Genomic DNA, 12,926 nt, shown 5'->3' with positions numbered 1-12,926 from the left:
CGAGTTTTGTCAACAGCAAGAACAAGGTCAGACAACTGTTGCCCATTTGGTAAAACAAATACCCGTCTCAAAGTCATATTTTACCGTTGCAGAATGTGGAAAACAGACGGCGTTCGCAAGAAGGCAATCAAAAAAAACCCCAACCCTCTCTAACTATCGGTATTGTCAAGAGAAAGATGCGAAAAACAGATGCTTCGCTAGACTAGGATAAAATGAGAGAAGAAACGGGAGGGGAGTCGATATCTGCTCAGCCCCTACTGTGACAGTTCTACCAATCGCGAGGAAGAATCCGTGAATATTATGTCAGCATTCCGTTCAAACAACGCCGCCGATCAGAGCGCCAGGGCCATCTCGCCAGAACTGTTCGTACCTCACCCCGGTAAGTTTTTTTTTCTTTACGACTTTAAATTATATATCAACAGAGATGTCAATAATTTGATTACTTTCTTTTAGATTTCTACATCAATGATTTCACGCAAGTGGACTACGGTACGATTAAATAAGTATATACCATTTTTTAAATAAGTTTAGATAGACTTGATTTAACCAAACTCTGATACTTACAGAGGCTATTGATAGTGCAGAGAGTAGCAGCAAAAATCCGGCCGTTTTCCGCGGCGAATTAGACGCCATAATCCCCGCAGAACCTCCGCTGCCGCCGCGTCGAAAAGAAGAACGAGAAGACGGCGCTATTTTCGTCTCCGCATACCGGGAGAACCGCGGAGAAAAAAGTTTTAAAACCAAAGGTAAACAATATGATGCATTATCCGCCATTTTGTTGAATAACAGGATGTGACGGAGTAATCCGAGTGTGCTATACCGCCCCTCCCGACCCGGAGCAGATTTTTAAAAAGTTTTGCTTTATTTCTCGACAGAGGTAATCGAGAATATACAGACCCCGCCGCCGCCGCAGCGAAAAGAAGAAGACGACGTTATTTTCGTCAACGCATACCCGGAGAACTGCAGGAAAATACCTTTTAAACCAAAAGGTAAACAATATGATGCAATATCCGTCATTTCGATAAATAACAGGATGTGACGGAGTAATCCGAGTGTGCTATACCGCCCCTCCCGACTTGGAGTGGTATAAAGCGTGCTAGAAAGTTTTTATTTATTTATTTATTTATTAAATCTTTCTCTTTTTGTTTTATTTCTCGACAGCCGAGACTGCGGCTATACCTATACAAACCCCCGCTACAGACAATCGCGCGGAGGAGCGAGGTAAATAAAAAGTTTTTTCATTCTCAAAAAATAGGAAGGAGGAGATTGTTTTCTTAAATCTCTTCTGTTTTATTTCTCGACAGCCGAGATTGCGGATATACCTAACCAATCCCCCGCTACAGACAATCGGGCGGAAGACAATCAGGCGGAGGAGCGAGGTAAATAAAAAGTTTTTTCATTCTCCAAAAATAGGAAGGAGGAGATTGTTTTCTTAAATCTCTTCTGTTTTATTTCCCCGACAGAGACCGATACAGAAAATCAGGCGGAAGAAAATCAGGCGGAGGAGGAACCGTCCAGAGCTCCTCCTCTCAGGAGACTGAGAGTTCCTCTCAGGAGACTGAGAGGTAATTGACGGGGGGATGAATCGATCCTATTAAACTTCTCCGCTCTATAAAAAAAAAAAAAAAATGTAGGGTTTAAAAATACATTCTGTCCGTCTTTTCTTACAGCTCGACGGCTGCTTCATAAGAAGAGAATCCTTGAAGACCTCGCTTTCATGTACGCCATAACAGTTCGCACATATGCATCGATATACAGACACAAGGACCTGTAAAGTAAAAGCATACGCATGTAAAAGTCTGTGAATTAAAGAAATAAAGAAAATCATGTCGGAAGAACGCAGCATTCCTGAGGCTTTGTTGGAAGCCGTGGCAGAATTAAACAGAAACGATGAACATTTAGCCCCACCGATAGAAAACAATATAGCCCCACCGCCGAACGATCCACTACAACCTTTAGAAAACGCATTGCAGGTCCTCCTTCAAAACATTGAAAACGAACGGCTTGCCGGTCTACTGAACTTTGACCCTCTGCAGCCGATAGAAAATGCTCTTCAGCTCTACGACCAGCAGCAGGGGGAGGAGCAGGTGCAGCAGGTGCAGGTGGAGCAGCATCATCAGCAGCCCAGGGAGGAGGACCGGCCTGCGGAGCATCAACAAGGAGGAGGATCTCGGGTACAGAACGATGCGGTGACTCGCCGCGAACAATTTAATAATTTCGAAATAAGGCGAGTATTTAACATTCCCTCTCCGGATGAAGCGAGCGACCTCGCTCAATTTTACCTCGACGTCAGGGATAATTTTGTAGATCTAGCGGATAGGGTCAGACCGGAAGTTAGTCGTAACGACCGGGTTCAACTGGAGATCATCAGCGAGCACGCGCGAAATCACTCTGTTTTTAACGTCGACGAAAGCGTTGAAAACATTGTACCGGTTTTTGAGGACCTGCTAGCCAGGCTGATACAATCAAACGGAGCGATCGTCGCAGGCTCTCCCCTAGAAATTGTCGTGCAAGTAATTAGAAATCCTAGAGGCAGTGGCAGTAATGACCCGCGTAAAAAGATTCACAAAATGTTAGATGATGAAATTCTAGTCAAAAAGCGTCGCTGTCTGTACGTGGTAAAAAACAAAAACGATAATCTGTGTTTTGCCATCAACCTGATTCACCTCACTCAACCTCATTTCACAGATAAACAGGCCCTGGAACGCGGCAGAGAGCTGCAGCGTTTAGCGGGGTTGAGCGATCGCACTCAGGTAACTCTCACCGACATAGGTAAATTCGAACAAAAACTAAATCGTAAAATCGTCGTGTTTTACCGCCCGCCCGAGGACAGAACTCTTTCATTAATCGAAACAGACTACCCGAACACGCCTCACCCGCTGTACTTATTCTTATTCCAGCATCACTATTACGGGATAAAAAATCTAAAAACATTTTTAGGAATCCAGTACATTTGCGAGGAGTGTCACCGCGGGTATTATAAAAGAGAGGAACACTTTTGTCAAAACCGCTGCAACCTCTGTTTTGACCCCGCATGCCCCTCTCACTTTCTGGACTCTGTAATCTGTACGGATTGTAACAGATCATGTCGCACACGCGCGTGTTATTTAAAGCACAAACAACCTAGAATTCACTCCGGTTCAGGCCTCAGCGTTTGTCAACAATTGTATAAATGTCCGGACTGCAAGTTCCTCTCCCGTCGCGAAAAGCACAGGTGCACAGCCGCCAGATGTAAAATCTGTCGCGCGGAGCTTCCTCCCGACAACGATCAACACCTGTGTTACATCCAACCTTTGAAACATGAAAACTCTGATAACGCTTCCATAATCTTTTATGACTTTGAAACCTTCCCAGACAGGGAGGGGGCGCACGTCCCTTACCTAGTGTGCACAAAATCTCTAGAAGGAGAAGAGTGGCACGCTTACGGTGTAGACTGTGTTGAAAAGTTTCTCCAAAGATACAGAAGGAAAAGATATAGAGAGACCACGTTCGTTGCGCACAACGCGAAAGGGTTTGACAGCTATTTAATTCTAAGTCACCTGGTGGGGGAGGGGATGACGCCCTCTCTCATCATGCAAGGCAGTAAAATTATATGCTTCACAGAATCCGATTTCCTTCTCAAATTCATAGACTCGCTTTCTTTTCTCACCATGCGTCTCAGCGCTATGCCCAAAGCTTTAGGCTTCGAGGACAAATCCAAGGGATTTTTTCCTCACAAATTCAGCTCGCGGGACCGATTAAAATACTTGGGTCCGTACCCTCCTCCTTCAGATTACGGGGTGGAGCGCATGTCACTCCCCGAACGGGCTGAGTTTTTGCGTTGGCACTGCGAGGCCTCCCGGGGAGTGTTTAACTTTGAAAAAGAGTCCCTGTATTACTGCCGAAACGACGTTAATATCCTGAGGGAGGCGTGCGTAAAGTTCAGAGACGGGTTTATATGCGAAACTAAAGTAGACCCTTTCAGCTGCGTCACTATAGCTTCAGCCTGCATGAAAGTGTTTCTCACCAATTTCCTACCCGAAAACAGTCTGGCCATTCCCTCGCCCGACAACTACGGGCGCAGGTTCAAAGCCTATTCGCACGCGTCCATTCAGTGGCTGGAGTGGGTAACTCGCTCTCAGAAAATTCCCGTTCAACACGCTCTCACAACCGGTGGGGAGAAAAAAATAGGCCCGTACTTTGTCGACGGATACGCGCTGATTAACGGGGAAAAGCGGGTGTGGGAATTTCTGGGATGCTTTTATCACGGCTGTCCAAAATGCTACAGGCCTGAGGAAATCTGCCCTTTGACCCGCGCTCCTTACGGGGACCTGCACGCCTCTGCCGAGGCGAGGCTCCGGGAGCTGAGAAACGTTTACAGAGTCCGCACGGTCACTCTGTGGGAGCACGAATGGAACAAGATGAAAAAATCGAACGAGGAGGTTATAAATTTTATGCGGAGCTACGAAGTCCCGGAACCTCTGTCTCCTCGCTCGGGACTTTACGGAGGCCGCACTTCGGCCTTGAGGCTGCGTTACAGCGCCTCGCCAGGAGAAAATGTGTATTACGTAGACGTCACATCCCTGTACCCTTACGTCAACGCCAAGCGCGCTTACCCTCTGCATCACCCCCAAATCATCAGAGAGAATTTTGCAGACCCTCGCAGTTATTTCGGGCTGATCAGAGCCACCGTTTACCCGCCGCGCGGGCTCTATTTCCCCGTTCTACCGTACAAAACCCCCGGAGGTAAATTAATATTCTCCCTCTGTCGCACCTGCGCCGAGACTAATCAACAAAGCGGTCCGTGCCTTCACGACGACGAGGCCAGAGCTCTCACCGGGGTCTGGGTCACTGTCGAGTTTAACAAAGCCTTAGAATTAGGTTACAGAGTGGCTAAAATCACAGAGGTCTGGCACTTTGATAGCCGCAGTAGCGATATTTTCGCCGGTTATATTAACACTTTTCTCAAAGGCAAACAGGAAGCCTCCGGTTATCCTCCGGTTATCCTCCGGAAGCTCGCGACGAGGATGAGAGGAACAAATACGTGGAAGAGTACCACAGGCATCAGGGCATACGTTTAGACCCGTCAAAAATAGAGGTGAATCCGGCCAAAAGACAAGTTTCGAAATTGTGTCTCAACAGTTTCTGGGGAAAGTTTGCTCAGAGAACCAACCTGACTCAGACCACTCTGGTCAGAAAGCCGAGTCAGTTTTTTAACTACGTCTTTTCAGGACAGTACGACTTTAAACACGTCTCTTTTTTAAAGACCAAAAAACAGGAAGTGGCTTTAATTCAGTGGAGCTATAACGAGCGGTGCGTGATACCTCCCGGCGCTACCAATAACGTTTTCATCGCCGCTTTCACCACAGCCTACGCCCGTCTAAAACTCTACGAGTATTTAGAAAAATTGCAGCGCAGCGTTCTGTACACCGACACCGACTCTCTGATCTACGTAGTGAAAGAGGGGGAGGAACCTTTAGAGCTGGGCAACTATCTAGGGGATCTCACAGACGAATTAGACGGGGACACCATCCAGGAATTTGTCTCCGCGGGTCCAAAGAGTTACGCCTACCGGACCAGAAACAAAAAGAAACTGGTGGTAAAAATGAAAGGAATAACGCAGACGAGAGAATGTTGCGAACGTGTCAATTTCGACAGTATGAGCGGGTTGGTGGAAAGTTACCTTTCTGGTATGAAAGAGGCGGAGCTCGAGACCCCTCAGAACGGGATTCAGAGGGATAAGAGAGGCTTTGTGCTCAAAAACAGAACATTTCAGAAAAAGTTTCGCGTGGTTTACGACAAGAGACGTCTCTTTCCAGACGGCACAACTCTGCCTTTTGGGTACTAGTGTTTTTGTTTTAGTTTTCTTCTAAAAAAAAAAAAAATGGAGGAAACTGATTTTGATCACAGACTGAAAGTGCCTTTTTCCTGTCTCGTTGTGGGTCCTAGCGGGTGTGGGAAAACTCATTTTGTAAAGTGTGTTTTGGAAAACTGTGAACGCGTCATGGATACTGTGCCCGCGAATATTGTGTGGATTTATACTTCTTTTCAACCCATGTACGAGGAGCTTTCAAAGACCAATAAAAACATTAAATTTGTCGAGGGGCTGCCTGATTCTTTCGAAGATTTCCGAGACGTTCTGGTGGTGCTGGATGACGTCATCTTTCAGGCCTCGGATCACCAGGAAGTGGTTAAAATTTTCACTCAATACCGCCACCATAAAAACGTCTCGGTCATGATGCTGACCCAGAATGTTTTCCATCAGGGTAAATACAGCCGCACCATCAGCTTAAACTCCAATTATATGGTGTTGTTTAAAAACCCCAGAGACAAGCTGCAGATTGAGATTTTGGCCCGTCAGATTTTCCCTTCGCAAAAAACATTTTTCTCCGACAGTTTCAAAGACGCCACCGAGGAGCCCCACGGGTATTTAATCCTCGATCTCACTCCCTCGTGCCCAGAACGCTACAGAGTGCGCGCCGGTCTGCTTCCGGGGCAGTACCCCGTCATTTACCTGCCTAAACCCAAGTAGCCATGTCTCAGCGTATAAAAAGAAACGCAGTCTTACTGCAAGCTCTGTACCACGCGTCGCCGCAGAAACGCAAAGACATTCTCGCTCACAGCTCCCCGGATTTCCTCCAGGCGCTGTGCGAGAGCGAGATAGCTTTAAATCTTTTAAAGGGAAACATACCTCTTTCCGCTTCTCAATACCAAAAACTGAAACGCCAGAAAAAGATCATCAGGCTGCTGGCCGACAAGAAAACGAGTTTAAACCGTAAACGTCAAGTTTTAAAGAAACAAACGGGCGGGTTTCTTTTCCCTCTGCTGTCCGCAGCCGTACCCATTCTGGGGAACCTGCTGGGAGGAATATTTCAAAAACGCTGAGATGTTTAAAAAAATGATTCTCGTTCCCTCTCACGAGTTGAAAAAACTGACCCGACCCACCGAGCCTACCGTCAGAGAAACTGCCAAAGACGATTTGGACGAAAAGATGAAAGCCATACTGGAGGATCCGCGGCTAAATTCGTATGAAAAAATCAAAAGATACGAGTCTCTGCTGCGGAGATATCTCACACTCTCTAAACAGGGCCGGGGCGAGGAGAGTAGGGTGACTTTCCACCTCCCGCCCGAGGAGGCGCAGCAGCAGCAGGTGCAGCAACAAGTGCAGCAGCAACAAGTGCAGGTGCAGCGGCCCAGAGAGGAGGATGATGAAATGATGGAAGAAGTATTAAAATCCTTACCCCCTCGAGATCGCAAAAACGCCCGCTACATTATGCAGAAATTAGCTGAGGGTGGAGGAGGATGGACAAAGAGGGGTTCGCACATGATCGATCTATTTAAAAACCTCTCCCTCTCTTTTAAAAGTAAAAACCAAACGCGACCGAAAGGATGGAACGCGTTTTTAACTACTTTGGTCGAAACAAACATCCCCTCATCCTCAATACATAACCGTAGAGCTCGCGACCAGTATGCGCGTCTTAAATCTGTGGAGGAGGAGGAGGAGGGAGGACAGACACCTGCGCGAAGGGGGAGAAAACCTTCTCGGGTCAAAATAACGCTTTCCCCGACCTGGACCTCTATGTAAAATCAAATGTTTTTTGTTTTTTACAAATGAAATAAAAAACGCTGCAACAAACTTTTTTTTTGTTTACGTTTCTTTATTCGATACACGCATCTTTAAACTTTTGTAAGGAGCACGCCCCGTGATGACCTCTGCGAGAGCGAGCGGGGCAGCGTCCTTTCAGAAAGTCAGACACCATGTCATCATTTTTAAACACATCGTTATAGTACAGAGAAAGTATTTTACCGACGGATAACCCCTGAGCCTTGTGACATAGATAAAAAATGCAATGTTGCCCGCAAACGACAGACATAGGGTGCTGAAGTTGACGATCGTGATAGAGTATTTTGTCAGAGCGGCCTTCCAGAAACTCTGAGATGACCGAGGGATAGTGAGCAAAGTCGGGAGGGAATCCGTAAGAGTCAAAAAAAGTGGAGGAACCGTCCCTTTCCAGAGTCAGAGCCAGCCAGTGTTCTCCCCTCAAGTGCGAGGGGTGAGTGTTTACTATAAAGTAGGCGGGGGGTTTAAAGTCGCGCCTCAAAAAGGCCAGCTGGTCCGAGGCCCAAACCCCGCAGAAAACGTCTCCCAAGGCGCGATGTAGAATGTGCTCCAGCTGAAGGTTATCCATGTATATTTTTTAGTAATAATCCACCAGCACCTGTCTTTTAGAGTCAATCTCCAAAATGGAGTCGTAGCAGGCGTACACTATGAGAGTGGTGGTCTGAGGCAGAGGAACTCTGAATCTCATCTCCAGCCTCAAATTCCCGTTGGAGACGGGAGACAGGGCGTCAGCATCCTCGCTGGGTTCCAGATTAAAGGCAAACAGGGCGTACCCCTCGTTAAATTCCCGGCGGTCGATGCTCAGAGGTAAATCTTTGAGGTGTCTCCCCGTGGCGGAAAACATGTGATAAAACTCCCTGACCGAATTTCCGCGGTCAAACTGTGGCTGGAAAGCTTTGGCGGGCACCTGCCTGCCGTCCTGACACAACGCCAGATACTCCACATCGTTGTGTCTAAAGTTGAAAGGCGACAGATCCCTCCTCCCGGTGAAGGCGTCGTGATGAACCATGCCCAGGACCACGTATTTGGGCATGGCTCCCAGAAAGAGATTCTCTTGGTTGCAGATCCTGGAATTTTCAGGGATGGAGTAGGTTTTCACAGAAACGCGCGAAAGAGGATAGAGGGCGTTTCCTTTCATCAGGGCCGCGGCGTGCCCCAGCCTGACGGCCGGCGAGACCGTGACCTTTTTAACAAACAGAGAGGCCGAAGTTATTTTCAGGGCAAACTGCGAATCCCGAGTTCCCATCAGACTGAAGGCGTCGCTGTTGCGTATCAATTTAATTCTCAAATCCACAGAGTTCAGCAGGAGCCTCTCGCAGAAGAAAATATCAGCGTGGAGGGGACCCAGCAGGTCCACTTCTCGCGACTCGGCCGTGAAAACGGCTCTCTGTTTTATCCCTTTGTTCGGCCCGTTGCTTATAACTATAGAATCCATGTCTCCGGCCGTGTCTTTGTAAAACAGACCGGCGCTGAATTGACTCTTTAGAGTGTCTTCTGAAAAGTTGAGCAGCGTCTCGATCATGGCTCTGTAAGGATGGGTGGCGCTGGACTACGAAATCAATCGATCCCCCAGAATAACGTCGCACTGACTGAAAATTGTGTTGAGAGGATAATTGATGAGGGCTACCCCTGCATCGGGTGGGATGTTGCTCCCGTCCTTTTCCGTAATTTTCACTCTCAGATGGAGCATGGTGTCGTTCAGATCGAGATACTTTTCCCCGTCTCCGGGGATGAAAAATTCAATGGGTGAGTTGTCGTTCAAAGCAGAGGGGCTGACATTCTTGATATTTTTTATCCTCTATGGATAGCTGGGTCATGGGAGCCGAAAATAGATCCAGTTCGGCAAGGGTGCATTCGGCAGATTTCTTGTGTAAGAGAGACATTTTTTATTTATTTATTTTCTTCTAAAATATGTCCGAGCTCCTCTGGGGCTTCCTTCTCTTCCCACCGCTGGTCTTGACTGATTTACTTTTTACTCCGGCGCTCTTATTTTTAATCCGCTCGCCCGGAGGGCGTTTCCTCTTCCTGCGGGAGAGGACCATCATACCCCCCGCCCCCTCCTGGCGAGGCTCTGTCAGCTTACCCATCACTCTTTTCACAGCGTCTGTAGCGATATTGGTTGCGGCCGTTTTCAGGTGAGGTTTAGCTACGGCGAACCCGGATTTGAAGAGAGGAGACACGAAACGAAACAGTCTGGAGAAGATGGATCCTATCCCTCTGCCGTACATCACGGGCGCTCCGTAAAAACCCGGAAGGGAACCTCCCACCTGCCCCTCATAATACCTCACAAAACGGTGGGGGTCCTGTGGGAGACGCGCCGCCATTCTCAAGCCGGTTTAAAGTGCAGCTTGACTATCGTTTTCCCGTAAACAAAATCCACGAATCTGTCGCGGTCCGTTTTAATTTCTACGTGTATGGTTTTAATGTATTTTTTAGATACGCGCAAGTAATGGACCGTATTATGTCTGATGCTGATCACGTCTCCGTAATCGCCTTTCACGTTAAGGACGCTGAGCAACGGTGAGTAACTGTCACCGACCGGCTGGTACTGAACGATGTCGGTGTAGAGAAACAGGTTATATACGCCCGCGTTCATATCGCACGGATACGGAGTAGAGCGCTTCGACAGAGTCCACCACTCGTTCGTTTTCAATCCCAGCATGTAAGCCAGAGGAGGGAAGACCTTTATTTTATGGCTCCCGACTCCTTTGACATCCAGACGTTTGGTGATGTTGTTGAAAGAGGCCTCGAAGGACGGGTCGTACTTTTGGATCGCCGGCACCAGGTGATCCAATAGATCTTTAACGCGTCCGTAATGACCTCCCCTGCCGAATTTTAAAATCACCAGGGGCTGATCTTCCTCCGTCGTCCGCATCAGCTCCAAGTAGGAGGCGTCCGGCGGTAGATTGTACCATGTGCGCGGATAAATGAATTCGCATAAGCCCACGCTCCATTCTCCGGTCAGCTCGAGGGGTTTGGCCAGATCCACCGTGTAGCAGCCGCTGGTGTTATCTTTAAATAAGTCCTTGCTGGCGTTGGAAGGCAGGGTCACGTAAAACCCTTCGGACTCCATGATGAATTTTAAAAAATGAGCTGAATGATGCGAGGGGTCTCTTTTTTTATACGCCTACCACTTCCGAGGCTTTCACCCAGCTGTTGAATTTATCCGGCCAGTTTTTCCACTTGACAAAAACCTATTTTTCCCCTCTGACTGTGCGCCGCTTTAAAATCTTCTCCACATGAAACGCTTTGTCCTCGGTCAGTTTCACTTTCTGCAGCTCGGGCTCATAAAACGACCCTTCGATAGGCTCGCCGTCATAATCTTCTAGCTTATACACGGGTGGCGATCGGTGAAGGACCCGGATCACAGTAAAGATTTCGTCCGTGAAACTCTGTTCGTATTTTTTATCAAATACTCCTCTCAATTTGGATATTCTCACCAGATCCCCCCTCTTAAATTTCAACTTTATTTTAGGACGGGCGGGTGTCTTTCCATACAAGTTGCGAAACACCTGATCCGCGTTCTCGGGGCGCACCTCGGCAGGTGTCATTTTAATGCTGCTGTGATAACTGCGGTTATATCCTTCTAACAGGTCGGGCAACACCTCCAGATAGCGTCTGGTATTGTGCGCGGTGAAATATCTCCACATCCTCGTTTTCAGGGTGCGGTTAAATCTCTCCACCACCGAGGCCTTTAGGTCACTGGCGGTAGCAAAATGGGAGATGCTGTGATTTTTCATCAGAGCTTGAAAACTCTTGTTGAAAAACTCTTTTCCCGCATCAGTCTGTAAATTTTCCGGTATTTCACTCTCTCTCAACACAGATTCGAAAGCTTCAGTCACTTCCGAACCCGTCTTCTTTTTCAGGGGGCGGGCGTAAGCCTTTTTTGAAAATACGTCTATGACGGTTAATAAATAATTGAATCCGTCGTTGTATTCAGACAGGTGTCTCATGTCGCACAGGTCGGCCTGAAGCTGCTTCAGGGGTTTGGTCACAAACACTCTATTTCTCTTAAATCTTACTCGCGCCGGCTTGTTTAGAGTATAGGCGTCCTGCTCGGATAAAAAATTCTGCACCTTGCGGATATCAACTTTTTTTTACCAGTTTCATCTTCTAAAGCACGTCGGAGTCTATTTACCCCTCCGAAACTACCGGGGTGATGTGGGTCGTAATACACTTTTTTCATCTCACTTTTCTCGGCCATCTCGTCTTCTGATAAAAAGCCCGTGTGCGTTATAGCGTCGCAGGAGTCGGCTTTTATTATTTTATTCAAAAACCAGAGATGAATGCTTTTTAAATATTTTTTATTCAAAACCAGAGGGTTTAACATGCAAAAAACAGGAATACATTTTTATTCAAAAACCCTGAGATAAAACACACTTATAGAATACAAAAACTCTTTTTTTTTTTTATTCAAAACCAGAAGGTTTAACATGCAAAAAAAAAACCAGGAATACACTTTTATTCAAAACCCTGAGATAAAACTCACTTATAGAATCAAACAGGAATACAATTAAGTTACAAAAACTCTTTTTTTTTTTTTTCAAAACCAGAGGGTTTAACATGCAAAAAACAGGAATACATTTTTATTCAAAACCCTGAGATAAAACACACTTATAGAATACAAAAACTCTTTTTTTTTTTTATTCAAAACCAGAAGGTTTAACATGCAAAAAAAAAACAGGAATACACTTTTATTCAAAACCCTGAGATAAAACTCACTTATAGAGTCAAACAGTTACAAAAAAACTCTTTCTTTTTTTTTTCTTTTTTTTAAAAACATGAGGTAAACATGCTAAAAGGTTACAAACAGGATACTTTTTTTTTTAAAGCATACACGATTAAAAAATGAGGTAGGATTTTAAAAAACAGAATACATGATTAAAATAAAGCAGGATTAAAAAACGAGGTAGTTTTTTTTAAAAAAAAAAAAAAAGAAACAGAATACATGATTAAAATAAAGCAGGATTAAAAAACGAGGTAGTTTTTTTTTTTTTTTAAAAGAAACAGAATACATGATTAAAAAACAAGGTTAAATATAGGAAGCATGCAGGATAAGAATCAGCAACCTTTGTAAAACTCCGTAACCAAACGGAGTTCCCCGATTTTGACCACGTCTTGCCCCACCAAATCGTCATAAGCGTCTGTGATGGCGTCAAAGACTTTCCTCACCGATTTCAGCTCATGAAGCAGAGTCTCCGCAACCATCCCAACTTTAACGTCCTCAGTCTTGATGTTGCGGGCAATCAGCAGACGTTGAATGGAAGGGACAAAGCGAGGGGTGAGCAGTTTCTTTCTGATGTTGTAATAGTTGTCGGAGTAAAAA

General features: G+C 46.2%; 2 protein-coding genes across 2 annotated transcripts; one reads left to right on the top strand and one right to left on the bottom strand.

The window, feature by feature from the left end:
• The first annotated feature begins 300 nt into the window (after nucleotides 1-300).
• LOC146636448 (uncharacterized) lies at nucleotides 301-1,774 on the top strand. Its single transcript, XM_085349524.1, has 8 exons — nucleotides 301-379; nucleotides 454-489; nucleotides 567-746; nucleotides 876-989; nucleotides 1,162-1,221; nucleotides 1,305-1,379; nucleotides 1,464-1,565; nucleotides 1,671-1,774. Exons 1-8 carry the CDS (start codon nucleotides 301-303, stop codon nucleotides 1,772-1,774), a joined length of 750 nt encoding a protein of 249 aa, XP_085205650.1.
• Nucleotides 1,775-8,177: 6,403 nt separating this feature from the next.
• On the bottom strand, nucleotides 8,178-9,924 carry LOC146636447 (uncharacterized protein F54H12.2-like). The gene is made up of 3 exons (XM_085350331.1): nucleotides 9,577-9,924; nucleotides 9,228-9,398; nucleotides 8,178-9,149 (listed from the first exon to the last, which is right to left on the bottom strand). Exons 1-3 carry the CDS (start codon nucleotides 9,922-9,924, stop codon nucleotides 8,178-8,180), a joined length of 1,491 nt encoding a protein of 496 aa, XP_085206457.1.
• Between the last annotated feature and the right edge of the window lie 3,002 nt (nucleotides 9,925-12,926).

The sequence above is a fragment of the Diplotaxodon limnothrissa genome, linkage group LG3, assembly GCF_057381915.1.
Source record: "Diplotaxodon limnothrissa isolate DT_005_m linkage group LG3, D_limnothrissa_male_GT1.1, whole genome shotgun sequence".
In the NCBI taxonomy this organism is placed as follows: domain Eukaryota; kingdom Metazoa; phylum Chordata; class Actinopteri; order Cichliformes; family Cichlidae; genus Diplotaxodon; species Diplotaxodon limnothrissa.
The sequence above is the reverse complement of the archived record's forward strand: the minus strand, read 5'-3'. Positions and strand labels throughout refer to the sequence as shown.